This window comes from Delphinus delphis, chromosome 20, assembly GCF_949987515.2.
Source record: "Delphinus delphis chromosome 20, mDelDel1.2, whole genome shotgun sequence".
Lineage (NCBI taxonomy): Eukaryota > Metazoa > Chordata > Mammalia > Artiodactyla > Delphinidae > Delphinus > Delphinus delphis.
The window spans coordinates 45,778,645-45,793,659 of NC_082702.1; the positions used below are offsets into that span (position 1 = coordinate 45,778,645).

The window sequence follows — 15,015 nt, forward strand, 5'->3', positions numbered from 1 at the left end:
AGTAGGTGCTCCGTAGGAGTTGTTCCACGCATAGATGTATTTCTGGTGTATCTGTGGGGAGGAAGGTGATCTCCGAGTCTTACTCTTCTGCCATCTTCCCAGAAGTCTGAACAGCCTTTTTACAGGAGTGGTCACAGCCTCACAGGACAGCACATTTAGTTAAACAACGCTAATTACTAGCAGGTTCCTGATACTGATCTGAAACCACACAAACTAATTTATACCTTTTGGACTTGACTGTCCTTAAAATTCCTTGAGCCAGCTTGAGACCCCCATTTATGCCATAGGCGAGCAGTGTACCTGCTGTGATGGGCACAGAGCAATTAGGCAATGAGTCCAGGCAACTACTCTGAATGTTATCTCTAGGCCTCCCTCGTCACAACTTCAGCTGCTACACGGGTCCTAGTCCCTCCCACCTGATGATGAGACAGTCTCCCCCTTCCCATCCATCTCACAGCTTTTTTTTTTTGGAGTATAATTGCTTTACAATGTTAGTTTCTTCTGTACAATGAATCAGCTGTATGTATACCTATATCCCCTCCTTCTTTGTATTCCTTTGTTTCTTTTTCTTCTCTGATTGCCATGGCCAGGACTCCCAAAACTATGTGGAATAATAGTGGTGAGAGTGGACATCCTTGTCTTGTTCCTGATCTTAGAGGAAATGCTTTCAATTGTTCATCATTGACAATGATGTTATTATGTTGAGGTGGGTTTATTATGTTGAGGTGGGTTCCTTCTGTGCCCACTTTCTGGAGAGTTTTTATCATAAATGGGTGTTGAATTTTGCCAAAAGCTTTTTCTGCATCTAATGAGATGATCATGGGGTTTTTCTTAAAACACTCTGACCATCTCTTCAAAACCCATGAGCAGCTTCCCTGTTACCCACGATGTGAGATCCCTTCTCCTGAATCTGAGCTGCCGGGCCAGCTCATCCCAGTTGATTTCCTGCTGTTCTCTGGACCCCAGGCAAATTTGGCTATTTTTCTCTCCTTGCCTTTGCCCACACATTTCCTCCTGCCCGGAACACCTGCTTCCTTCTTTCAGGGTCCCTGCCTCCTCTGAGGTCCAGCTCAGTTCCCACTCCTGGGAAGATGTCCCTGACCCCCAGGCCGCAGCTCCCCAGTGGTTATCTGGGCCCCTCATGCCACCGTTGGCCCTCAGGAGGCTTCTCACTGCAGAGATGCTGTGAGCCTCCGAAGGGCAGAGTGTCTTCACGTCCACTGGGCTCTGAAAGGAGACCCTGGTGCCTGACGGAGCTGGGCCTCCCTGTACTCGCCTCCATTCAGGCAGGGTCTGCCTTGGGAGCATCCCCCCAGGGTGACCACAGGCAGTGCCTCCCTCAGACCCCCTCTCCCTGCTAGCATCACCCCCCAGGTGGGCACCTTGCAGGCGTCTCTACCCTTCCTGCCCTCTCCCTGCTGCTTCCCACTGCCTCAGCTGTATTTCAGGCCTCCCTTCCTGACCCTGAGCACTGCAGTGTTCTCCCTTGGAGATATTGCAGTCTCCCTCTGTCAAACCAGGCCACCTCCACCTGAGGCAGCCTCTCTGGTCAAAACACAGACATAAGTATGTCACCCCATTGTTGGAAACCTTTCACCAGCTCGTCTTTAACTGTTCCCAGCCACCCCTTCCACACACTGGACTCCTCACCCTTCCCTAAATACACCATGTCTTTTCGGGGACCCCGCCTTTAGCCAGGCTCTTCCCTGTGCCTGAGGTTCCCTGCCTTCCTTTCTTTACCTGGAAAAGGCCTGGTAATGGTACTAAGATCCGACTCAGATGGCGCTTCCCCGTCAGCTCAGGGAGACTTACCTGCGGCGTTCTTGCTTCTGTGGTGTTGCTTGTGTCATGTTGCTACACATCCTTGATTGTGGATCCCCAGAAACAATGACACAGACACAGAGAACCACTTGGGTGCATGAGCTGTTTGCAACACTGAGCAAGTATTGAATGAAGACGATGGATCACTACAGTTTTGAGGCCCCAGCAGGACATTCACTTGCATTCTCTCAGATTCCCAGAAGTGACACTGTTCACCACTGTTCTTCATTCTGTCATAGACAAAGGGAAACGGAGACCCAGAAAAGGGAAAGGACCGTGACCCAGCCAACGCCTCCCAGTCAGCAGCAGAACTGGGAAAGCCCTGCCCCGAGATGCCTGACTCCCAATTCCTCTTTCTAAACAGGTCATCTCCCTCCCTCACCCCAGCCCCGGGCCCCAGAGCCGGCAGTAGCAGGAGCAGCCTGATCCCACTGGTCCTGCAGCCCCTCTCTGCTTCCTCTGCAGGCTGGTCCGGGAGTTCGTGGCCCAGAACAACACCGTGCAGATCAAGCATGTGATCCAGACGCTGTCTCAGGAGTTTGCCCTGTCCCAGCACCCGCACAGCCAGAAAAGGGGCCTCATCGGCCTGGCCGCCTGCTCCATCGCGCTGGGCAAGGTGAGCCCTTCTCCTGGAGGGACGTACACACGAGCCAGGGCCTTGACCCTGACCCCCGAGCCCCAGCAGGGTGTTGCAGACTTGTGATTTCTTTATTGCCATTCTCTCCACATCTCAGACCTGAAGGCTGGCTCTGTGGCCTTGCACCGTGGGTCTTGATGCTCTTGGTAATTAAAAAAAAATTTGTTTCACTTAACAGTTAATGGAATAGTATACAGCTCTATGATGAGAGTATAGAGTTATGTCAACAGCAGGATCAAAATACAGAACCATTCTGTCCCCCTAATGGCCCCTCATGCCGACCCCACCCTGCCCCCCAGTGACGGGGCAGTTTATGCTCAGCTCACCAGGGCATTCGAGCCAGACCACAGAGATGCAGGGTTTTGCCTTTTGATTAGTTCTCTCGACCTTGATTCCTGCTTTCAGTGCATCCTTTTTGCTTGTCCTTCGGCCTGTGTGAGGAGGGATGCTCCGGGGGCCTCTCCTGCCTGACTCAGGCTCCGTCATCTTCCTCTGTGTCCGCCTGACCCCTGGAGCCAGCCCGGGCCGGGGATTCAGCCGGGTCAGGCAGCCCCGCCCCCAGCAGGCAGCTCTCATGCCTTTGACCCACAGGACATCGTGACGGAGAGCAACAAGTTCGACCTGGTAGGCTTCATCCCCTTGTTGCGGGAGAGGATTTATTCCAACAACCAGTACGCCCCGGCAGTTCATCATCTCCTGGGTAAGGTCCGGCCCCGCGACACTCCTTCTCCAGCCGTAAGGAGCCTCTAGTTGAGTGAGGTCTGCTCTCTGGCTCACCTGGGCATTTCCTGTGGCTGCGGGGATGCCTCACTGTTATCCCTCTAGGAGCCAATGACACCAGATCATCCGAAAACACATGTATTCAGCTTTGCCCCCAAAGCCCATCACGTTTGCCTCTGCAGAGGATGTGGTTCCTTCCTTGTCTCCGGAAACACCCAGATTTACCTTTGAAGCCAGCTGTGCTCCTCCAGCTGTCACACCTCTTCTAGCCTTGCCCACCTTTCCCATGGGTTCCCTCCCGCACCCCCCGCCCCGCCCCCGGGCATCTGAACTGCCCTGGGGTTAAATTGCCGTTCCCCTGCCCATTGAACAGAAACAACAGCTACTAGCACCTGCTCCCCCACGGGACACCCGCAGTGCCGTGAAAAGATGCCCCAGCAGGGCCCCTTCTCGCTGGCCAGTCCAGAGGATGGGCGAGGAGATGCAGGTTCTCTGGCTGGTGACTTTCCCTGATGGTTTCCTCCCCTGGGGCAGATCCTGGTTCTGGAGTCCGTGCCAGACATTAACCTGCTGGATTATTTGCCGGAGATCCTGGATGGACTCTTCCAGATCCTGGGCGACAACGGCAAAGAGATTCGGAAAATGTGAGTGGAGGAGGAGAGGGGCAGGCGGCTGCAGGGGCCCCTCGGCGCGTACGCATACCCCACACCCAACAGACAGGAGGCAGCAGGAGAGCACAAAATTCACCGTCCTCTTCCTGGTTCGTGTGCTTCCTGCTTTGAGGAGCTAGGAGATCATCCACCCCCAGCCTCGGAAAAATGTCCATGTGACAAGTGTGTCCCACAGAGCACAGCAGACATGGCACCACTGGTGGAGGCTCCTCTGGCTCTGGCTGCATGAGCTGTCTCCTTTCTCCTTTGCTCATTGGTAGGTGTGAGGTGGTCCTTGGAGAATTCTTGAAGGAAATTAAAAAGAACCCTTCCAGTGTTAAGTTTGCTGAGATGGCCAACATCCTGGTGATCCACTGCCAGACCACGGGTGAGTGTGTAAAGGCCCCAAGGCCACCACCACCTCCTCAGAAGCACCTTTCTGTCTCCCCATCTCAGAGAGAGTCCTCCTGGGAGTGTGAATCAATGTGACAGCGGGTCCTGGAGCGGTGAGTCCTTGTGGGAGAGATTCCAATTCTCTAACAAAGGCATAACTAACCAAGTTCAGGAATTAAAAATGGGGGACCTTACTATATATCCTAATTCATGATTTAGCAATCCATAGTAATACTAACAGTGTTCTCCTTATGGCATAACTTTTTACTATATAAACAAGCTATGATACTTGAGTATATAATTTAGAAAAACAGATACCAAAATAAAACACAGTCCCACAACTTAGGCAAAAGTGTTCCTCAATTCTTATAGAATGTAAACTACAAAACATTGAAAAATTAGAGAATACCAACATAAATGTAAAGACATCCCACATTTATGGATTAGATGACTTAAGATGACAATACTTCCCAAATTGATCTCCATATTCAACTCAGTCGATATCAAAATAACAGCTGCATTTTTTTCAGAAATGTTTCAGATCCTAAAATTCATATGGAAATGCAAAGGATCCAGAATAGGCAAAAGTACCTTTCAAAAGAGGAAAAATATTGGAAAATTCATACGTCCCAATTTCAGAACTTAGTACAAAGCTACAGTAATATGTGGATAGATCAAACAGAACTGAGAATCCATAAATAAACCTTTACATTTATGGTCAGATATTTTTCTTAAGAGGTGCCGAAACAATTCAGTGGGGGAATTAGTCTTTTCAACAAATAGCACTGGAACAACTGGATACCTGCATGCAGAAAAATGAAGTTGGACCCCCTCCTGCCACCATACACACACAAAGAAAAACTCCAAATAGATCACAAGCCTAAGTACTATATTTAGAACTATATAATTCTATTTAGGGGTAAATCTTTATGACTTTCGGTTGAGCGATGGCTTCTAAAATATGACAGCAAAAGCACATGGGAGAAGACAAAAGGAAAAAATAGATATTTGGGGATTCATCAAAATTAAAAACTTTTATGCTTCAAAAGACACTATCAAGGGACTTCCCTGGTGGTCCAGTGGTTAAGACACCGTGCTTCCACTGCAGGGGGCACAGGTTTGATCCCTGGTCCAGGAACTAAGATCCCACATGCCACACTGCACAGCCAAAAAACAGAAGGAAAAAAGCAAAAGACACTATCAAGAAAGTGAAAAGACAGTTCCACAAAAGGGAAGAGAATATTTGTAAATCATATATCTGATATGGGGCTTGTATCTAGAATATATAAAGAACTCTCATTACTCAAACTCAGTTTTAAAAAATGAGATCTGAATAAACATTTCTCGAGAGAAGATATACAGATGGCCAAAAAGCACATAAAAAGGTGCTCAACATCCTTAGCCATCATGGAAATGCAAATCAAAGACACTATGAGATACCACTTTACATCCATTAGTATTAGTATCAATGGCAAGTATCAAATAAAATAAAAAGGAAAATAACATGTTGGCAAGAACGTGGGGTAATTAGAAACCTTATACACTGCTGGTGGGAATGTAAAATGGGACAGCTGCTTTGGAAAACAGTCTGGCAGTTCCTCAAAAAAAACATTTGACCCAGCAACTCCACTCCTAGGTATATATCCAGGAGAAATGAAAACCTATGTCCACGCAAAACCTTTTACATGAATGTTCATAACAACGTTATTCGTAATAGCCAAAAAGTAGAAGCTACCCAGACTTCTATCAACTGGTAGAATGGATGAGTAAAATGTGATATATGCCTATAACTAGGTATTATTTTACATTTAATCCTGTGAAGGACCTGATCAGATTGGTTTCTTATAAAGATTTACTATAGGATCAATGCGGATAATCAGTTGCGGGGGTAGACAGGGAGACACTTAGAATGGAGACAGGAGGGACATCCGGAGATTGCTGCTATGTCCCAAAGATGCCTGAACTAAGGTAGCAGCAGTGTGATAGGAAAGATGGGACAAATTTGAGAGATGTTGTCTAGAATTAATGGGCCTCAGCAAGTAATGGAGGACAAAAGAAAAGGGCAAGAGGGGAGTCACAGCAAGCTCCTACTTCTCAGGACGCCACTCAGGCAACATCACCAGAGTAAAAGCTCCCAAACCGTACAATATCAAGAGTTAATAAACTTCCAGAAACTCTCTAATAGAATAGGCTACAGAACCAGACTCCCTGGATTCAAATCCAGCTTCTCCATTTCTTGTGTTGCCTTGCACAAGTTACTTTACATTTGCAGGCCTCCATTTCCCATCTGTACAGCAAAGATAATATCACCTATTCATAGAGCTGTGCGGATTAGACAGTCGATACATCAATACAGAGACACTTTTAAATATTCTAGATGCATGCAAGTGTTCCATTAGTATTGGCTCCTCTTATTAAGTCCCTACCTTATCAATTTGCAGCAAGCCTGTCTCTTTACCGTGACTTCTAAAATTTGCACAGCACCCAGCGTTAACTGATGTAGCTTATATCCTGTGAACACCTGATAGGCAGAAAAGAGTCTCAAGCTGTAGCAAGGTGAACTTGCGGACCTATTCACCAGTAACTAGCTAACAAATATTAAAGACTCCATTGTAAAAACAGATACATTTAGACTTACGATATGAAGGTTAAAGCCTCAATACGCCAACTCCATTTCCCTTGACTAGTAGCCCTCCATCCACATAATATGTGTGTTTACTGTAATGACTGACTAACTGCCTTTTGCGGAAACTGTCAATATTCTGCATACACAGCATCTAGAAGGATTAAGCAGAACTCTAGGGAATTAAAAGATAAAATTAAGTGAAAATTAAGAAGGAAATAGAAAGATGTGTTCTAAATCCCTAGAAAAGGGTTCTAGTAAACTTTCAGTCTTTTTCCCCTTTTTTGTTAGACTAATATTAGAGTTCTGTCCTTTAACTGTCAAATGGTTTTCCAGCCTACAAGTAATCTTTCTTCACAGAGGAGTCTTTTAAAAGTTATAAATAAAATATCCCAAATATTTTCTTTTTCTCACAGATGAGAACATTGGAACACTGACATTTTAATCTGTTCTGTACAAGAATGAGTTGTGTCAACACAGTGCTCCCAGCTACAGCACTGAAAAAAACAAGTTTAATTAAAGACAGAGAAGAAACTGCATATGGAGCCTAAGCCATTGAGATACAATGAAGAGTGTCATCTTCAGAGTCAGTTCTCTATGAACAAATCTCTTTTGTCAGTATCAGGAGGGAAAAAAAAGACAGCAAAGTAAAGGTGTGCTGTATACCACAGGAAACTCTGCTCAATATTCTGTAATAACCTAAATGGGAAAAGAATTTGAAAAAGAATAGATACATGTATATGTATAACTGAATCAGTTTGCTGTACACCTGAAACTAACACAACATTGTTAATCAACTATACTCCAATATAAAATAAAAATTTTTTAAAAACAGGTGAATGGATAAAGATGTGGTGTGTATATATACAGTGGAGTACTACTCAGCTGTAAAAAAGAATGAAAACTTGCCACTTGCAGCAAGAGGGATGGACCTGGAGGGTATTATGCAGTTCATATTCTTATTATGAAATAAGTCAGAGAAAGACAAACACTGTATGATATCACTTATATGTGGAATCTAAAAAAATACAATGAACTAGTGAATATAACAAAGAAACAGACTCACAGATACAGAGAGCAGACAAGTGGTTACCAATGGAGGGGGGGAGAGGGGCAAGATAGGGGTAGGGAATTAAGAGGTACAAACTATCAGGTATAAAATAAATAAGCTACAAGGATATATTTTACAACAGACGGAGTATAGTCAATACTTTACAATAGCTATAAATGGAGCATAACCTTTAAAAATTGTGAATCACTATATTTTACACCTGTAACATATAATATTGTACATCAACTATACTTCAATGAAAAAATTAAGGGTACTTTCCTGGTGGTGCAGTGGTTAAGAATCTGCCTACCAATGCAGGGGACACGGGTTCGATCCCTGGTCCAGGAAGATCCCACATACTGCGGAGCAGCTAAGTCCACGCACCACAACTATTGAAGCTGACGTGCCACAACTACAGAAGCCCGTGCACCTAGAGCCCGTGCTCCACAACAAGAGAAGCCACCACAATGAGAAGCCCATGCACTGCAACGAAGAGTAGCCCCTGCTCGCCGCAACTAGAGAAAGCCCATGCACAGCAACAAAGGCCCAACACAACCAAAAATAAATAAATAAATTTATAAAAAATAAAACATCAGACTTTCTGTGCAATTGTGAGGGTTTTTTTTTTTCTAATGTTTATTAGAAAATTCAAAGGAATCTTTAAACAATAACATAAGCCTTTGGGTGCTCAGATCTCTTACTGGTTTATAGAAGTCATAAAAGAGAGGCCATCATTTTTCACTAGCTAAAACATAAAACAGTATTTTGTAATTAATTGTCATTTTACATACCTATATAAACATAAACCTTAGTGTTTAAGCTTTCAAAAATTGTGATGAGAAGTTCTTTTAAGCAAACAAATTGAACTGTGAAGGTTAAAGAAAGGTAGAAAACAACAACTCAATTATTCAACCAATATTTATTAAGCACCCCCCTCGTGCAAAGCCTCTTGGGAAATACAAATATGACCGAGATGCAGATGCTGCCTGTGTGGGGCTTGCTGTATAGCAAATAACTGTTTCTGACCTTCCATTTGCAAAAATGGGCAGTGTTCCACAGGCTCTGTAAATTTAAAATGCTCTGTAGGGCATTTTGAATTGGTTTGTATTCTAAAAGAAATGGGCAGGACAATAATATAAAGCATGGTAAAAAATGTACCCCTTAAGTTTTCTCCCCATTTTCCATTAAAACTTTAGCTTCTCTAAAAATTGTGATCATGTTGATAAACTATGTGCATATTGCCTAGGAATGAAAAAAAAAAAGGTGTGATGCTATAAAGGAAAAACATGGTGGTATCAAATGTCAATATTCAAACTAAGTACTAAAACTTAGTATTTGTGTAGTACTTACTACTTACTTCCAGAGTTTGAACAGTACTCCTAACATAAAACATCTTTGGATATAAGTAGATACCTATTAACCACATATATTATAAAAGATAGAGCTGAAGTACAAAAAGAGAAAGAAGCTTAGCCAAGATCACAAGGTAATGGTTTAACAAAAATGAATAATACTTTTACTGGGTTTATTCCAGAATGTTGGTTATATTCCTTCCTCAAATTCTAATTTGAAGAAAAAAAGTACCATTATCACTACTGTTTTCCAAAGTTAAGCACAGCTCTAACTACATTCTAACAGTGGCTCGCCTGCGTGTCTCTGCCCTTCTGCCAGGGCACCTACCATCAGAGAGGCAGGACAGCACAGTGAAAAGAAAACAGGGCAGATGGGCCCAGATTCCAGCCTCAGCTCTACCACTTCCCAGCTCAGTAACTTTTGGGCAGGTTACCTATTTGAGATTTATTTTGATTGCACCAGGTCTTAGTTGCAGCTCACCAACTCCTTTAGTTGCAGCATATGTGCTCCTTAGTTGTGGCATGGGAACTCTTAGTTGCGGCATGCATGTGGGATCTAGTTCCCTGACCAGGGATAGAACCCATGTCCCCTGCACTGGAAGGCAGATTCTTAACCACTGCACCACCAGGGAAGTCCCTCTTTTCCCTCATCTATAAAATAGGGTTGATAGCAACTACTCAATAGTGTTATGATAATGCTTCGATAGGATAATATATGCAAAGTACTCTGTTCATTTCTTGGCATATACAGTTGATCCTCCATAAATAATATTCTTATTAACTATTGATTTCTATATCACTGACCATTTGCTGGTATTACATGTTATCGTACTCTCCAGATTGTATATTTCTTATGACTACAACTTCTCTTTCTTCCTGTAATATAGCCTAACTCACCTTAGCGGGCATGTTTAGTACTAAATACCTACTGGTCTGCTCATACATCTATAACTTGGCTTTTTTGCAGCACAGTATTACAGAATGTTTTATTAGTATGGGCTCATTGTCAACACTGCCCACTGTAACTGATTACATTTCAATCCTGGCGTTGATACTTAATAGTGTACAACTTTTGGCAAGTTACTTAACTAACCGATGTCTCAAACTTCCTCATCTGTAAGATGGAGATGTAAAAATATTTTATATTTATAGGGCTGCTGTGAAGACGAAATATGTTAAATATACATAAAGCTATTAGAATAATGCCTGGTCCAAATAAGAGCACAAAAAACATTTGCTATTACCTGATAAATATATACGCACAATGAATATTATTTTATATTTATTGTAATAGTATTAAATATTCCTCAGAATTTATATGACACAAAGTTGTAGGAAGAGTGAGCAGGATAAATATCAGCATAAGAACAATAGGAACATTTATAAAGGGAAAATGCTGACAAATATAAGATAGAAAGTAAGTGAATAAGAATTAATACAAAGAAAGAATACGGGCTTTACAGAGGGCACCAAACTTGAGTGAGTTAATAAATGTAATAGAATACAACAAACAAAACTGCCATACTTTAACTGTATTAGGGACAGCATCATGGAGAAGACAGGAGGAAGATTCAGAGATGACAAAGGAAATACAGGTTATTCAAAAACAAAAAAGACATAAGCAAATGTATGAGAGGAATATTGAAGGCCCATTTGGAGGCCAGTAAACAGATTTGTCTGCCTGGAACTAAGAGCTCATGTAGGAGAATGCCCGATACAGTGCTCTCAATTCCTTTCCCCTAGAGCTTAGCGTGGACACAAACAGTGCTCATTAATTATCTATGTAAAAGACAGAATGAATTCCAACTGCAGCTAGTCTAAAATGCTAGATTAAGCAGAGCTTCCCAGTAAGTATACCAAGGCATACTGGTGTGCCCAAATTAGGTGACGGCTGTACTGAGAGGGTGACTCAGCCCTTAGAATCCAAAACCTCCAGTCATAAGACGGCTTGCTTCCTACCCCAGTGTACCACACAAATATCATCATTTTCTAAGTGTACCATGCCATAAAAAGTTGGGAAACACTGAGTTTAAAATATGGCAGTATGTGATGGGTCAAAGAAAAAGAAGACTAAATAGAAGAGGATATACTGTGCAACAGTCATTGCCTAGTTTGCTGGTACTGTGGAAAATCAAGAGGGAAAAGACAAGGAGCAAAAAGGGGCTTTCAAAAAAAAAAGAGCCATTCAAAACTGCTGTTAATAGGCAAGGCCCAAAAAACAGGCCTAAATTAGACTAGTAACAAACGAGATAAAACAGGTTGTGAAAGAATAAGTGCTTAGAGGCCAGGTTAGTTCAGTTCAGTAAACACTTATTGCTGCCTATTATGTGTCAGCCATTTGCTGGGCAGTAGGGATTTAAAGTGAAGAAATTATTCCAGTCATTAGGAATTTTTTTTTTAACTGTAGAAACAATTCCAGGTTTTCTTTAACATTCTATTTCACCTTAGCTTGAAGAATAAAGGAAATATTAAAAGGTGTTACATACTGCACTATAAACCAAAGGTGGTTTTAACTTACTCACTGAAGTTTCCAAAAGTAAGCCTTTTTCAGTTAAAAGGCTCAATACTCAGGACCCTTAGGGCTATGAACAGAATCCTGTGGCACAGTCACCGAAACACAACAGCTGTACGAATAGTTCTTAATATATTTGTATCTGAGCAAGTGTTAGAATGCATGCTATTGGCAAATTCCTTCTAGGCTTTAGGAGAAGATAGTAACAGCTATCATATATTAGGGGCTCACTATATATCAAGCATCGTGCTATTTTACATATATTATATCATTTTATCCTCCAAATATCCCCAAAGGGTAGGTATTATTATTCTCACTTTGTTCATAAAAACCAAGGCTTAGAATATTATCACCTGTCCAAGGTTATCCAGCTAGTAAAATGGCAGAGCCCGAATTTAACACAGGCCCACCTAACTCTTAAGTCTATGTTCTCATTAAATGCATTTTAATAAATAAGTCATTCAAGAAAGGGCTTCAAGGAAGACACCTGAGATACAAAGAAAGAAGAGCCACTGAGGCAAACATGGGCAAGGCCCACCTGCACTGTTCTAGGAGAAGGTGTGCTTGCCCAAGGCTTAACTGCCTAGATCCACATTATAAGGTCTGTGTTTTAGTTTTTCATTGCTGCTGTAACCAATTTCCACAAATTTAGTGGCGTAAAACAATACAGATTTATTGTTGTACAGTTTTATAGGTCAGAAGTCTGACATGAGTCTCACTGGTCTAAGATCAAGGTGTCAGCAGGGCTGTATTCCCTTCTGAGAACTCTAGGAGAGAATCTACTTCCTTGCCTTTTCCAGCTGCTAGAGGCCACCAGCACTCCTTGGCACTTGGCCTCTCGCCATCATCTTCAAAGCCAGCAGTGGTGGGTTGAGCTCTTCCCATACTGCCCTATCTCTTGTTCTTCCATAATCCCATCACCCTTTCACCACAGAAAGGTTCTCCCATTATAAAGAAATGTGATTACAGTGGATTATCTAGGTGTGTCCAATCTAATCTCCCCATCTCAAGGACTTTAACTTAATCACATCTGCAAAGTCCTCTCTGCTGTGTAAGGTAACAGGTTGTAGGGATTAGGACACAGGTATCTATGGGGGTTGGTGGGGGCATTATTCTGCCAACCACATTCTGACTAAGAGAGTGGTGCCACTCCATGTTTGAACCATCTAACTAAGCCTCCTTATTCTGGTTCCATATGTGCCAGGCAACTTACTGAGGACACTTTAGCTTCCCCTACAGCTTACTTATAGGAGCAGTCAGGGGTTGAGGTTGAGGGTATATTTAACAGGTCTACATCTATGATAAAAAAAAAAAAAAAAACTTGAAAATCATGATTAAGAAGCTGTATATAATGAGATATATCTAAGAATGCGGTTATATGTCACTCTCTTTGATTTACAAGACTTTTATCAACAAAGATTAGTTACAGTTTTCTGACTGTACCTGTGTGATCAATCAAATGGTTTGAAGTAGAATGTCCTTGGAAGGCAGCAGAGAATTTCAAATCAATAACTTGTAAAACTTGGATCACATGGTTGCCTAGGGCTGGAATATTGGGGGAGAATAGAGAGTGACTGATAATGAGTATGGGGTTTCCTTTTGGGAAAATAAAAAATGTTCTAAAATCGATTGTGGTGATGGTTGCACAACTCTGTGAATAACAAAAAATTCATTGCACTGTACATTTTAAATGAATGAATTGTATGGTATTGAATTATATCTCAATAAAGTTGTTAAAAGAAAACCGGGTCACAAAGAGAAGGCAATGAGAGGAGGATCTGATTAAATACTAGGATGAAATGGGGCCGGGGGGCATCTTATGATCTTAATGAAGATTCTTCCTTAATGCCTACTACTTTCCTCCTTCTTTCCTCTACTCTAGCTTTTTATAGATTCTGCTCTTGGAAAAGTCACAACTTCCCACCTCTTTCCTGTTTCTTAGTTTACTAATCAATCAGTATACACATACAACATATACAACAAACTTATTCCATAAATTATAAATAACATAGAATGTGATTCCAATGTTAACTCCCTCTGCTCTTTACTAAAGAGTAAGTATGGATGAAAGGAACGTTCCCATCCTGATCCTGTTTTAGATGCTCATGTTTTGTCACCCTTATTCTGTATTGTGTGCTGATTCTCTATATGACCTGAATCATTCCATGTGCCATAAGAGCCTATGTAAAATTCTTGCCTCCTTGTATCAAGATTCTCATATTAAATTCAAAGAATTTTTGTTCTGTTTTATAGTTGTAACTATTACAGTGCCCAGTAGTGACTCCCCTGATCTGTACAATGTTACTGAATGAGCTCTCTGTACTTCTTTTCACCTGCATCCTCTTTCTCAAGAGCAATGACATCCCCTTTATCCAAATACCATAGCAGAGGAAAACCTGCATGTCAGAGGTCACTAGGTAGCTATGCTTACAAATTAGAAGGCCAGGCAAGGTTTGGCTTGAAGCTTTCCTATAGTTGATATGAAAATGATCAACTGAATAGCCGCCAATGCCACCTTTGAGTGAGTGATCAAGTCTTTTCATTTCAAAGAAAACACCTCCCTAAAACTGATACATTAAAGCAGTTTAGTTAAATTAATAAAATACCATTATCTGAGCCCATAAACAGGGGTTCTTTCAACCTTGAGATGAAATACTTACCTTATAAGGGCTTAGTGAAAATGGTTAGTTACTTTTCTACTTGAGAATTATAAGAGATCACTGTCCATTCTCAGAGTAACAGAAATACCTGAGGTTGTAACCCTAATCCATGGGTATAACTGTGTTTATATACTGGGTTAGCCACTGAACCACAAGTCCACCACACTCTGTCATGTGATTCCATACAGTACAGTTTATTCCCATATCATGGTATGCCCACTTGTATATGAAGAACCCGATCATCCAAGAAGAAAAGATCAATATATATGATCCACACTGTAGAGTGCAGTATTACATAATTTCCTTCCTCTTAAATATGAACAACTGAGGCCTGTGTGCTGGAGCAGAGCCCTGTCAGAGGGAGGCAAGTAGCAGAAAAGGCCAAATAAGGCAAAGGGGCATGTTGTATAGGTCCCATAGGCCACTGTAGGAGCCAGAGCGTTTCCTCTGCAATGGCCAACGGAGAAGAGTGATGTAACTTTGTGTTGTAAAAAGGCCAGTCAGACTGCTGCATTGAAGAGGCTACAAAGACGAGAGAAGCAGCAAAGACTATGTCAGTATCCAGGGTTTTTTTCGTATTATAAATAGAATACATG

General features: G+C 42.2%; 1 protein-coding gene and 1 long non-coding RNA gene across 4 annotated transcripts in view; one reads left to right on the top strand and one right to left on the bottom strand.

The window, feature by feature from the left end:
* The window catches only part of LOC132416727 (protein VAC14 homolog), a 37,495-nt gene extending 29,037 nt beyond the window's left edge, over positions 1-8,458 (top strand). The window contains exons 2-7 of one of the 3 annotated variants that reach the window (XM_060000284.1): positions 2,061-2,185; positions 2,287-2,437; positions 3,050-3,158; positions 3,713-3,822; positions 4,110-4,334; positions 7,261-8,458. In XM_060000284.1, coding sequence (XP_059856267.1) covers positions 2,154-2,185; positions 2,287-2,437; positions 3,050-3,158; positions 3,713-3,744 — 324 coding nt within the window. In that variant the 5' untranslated portion in view covers positions 2,061-2,153 and the 3' untranslated portion in view covers positions 3,745-3,822; positions 4,110-4,334; positions 7,261-8,458. The remainder of the gene's footprint in view (positions 1-2,060; positions 2,186-2,286; positions 2,438-3,049; positions 3,159-3,712; positions 3,823-4,109; positions 4,335-7,260) is intronic. The other 2 variants (XM_060000285.1, XR_009517697.1) reach the window with 2 other exon arrangements.
* The window catches only part of LOC132416728 (uncharacterized), a 90,323-nt gene that overhangs the window by 11,421 nt on the left and 63,887 nt on the right, over positions 1-15,015 (bottom strand). The window contains exon 3 of the long non-coding RNA XR_009517698.1: positions 1,813-2,051. This is a non-coding gene — a long non-coding RNA (uncharacterized lncRNA). The remainder of the gene's footprint in view (positions 1-1,812; positions 2,052-15,015) is intronic.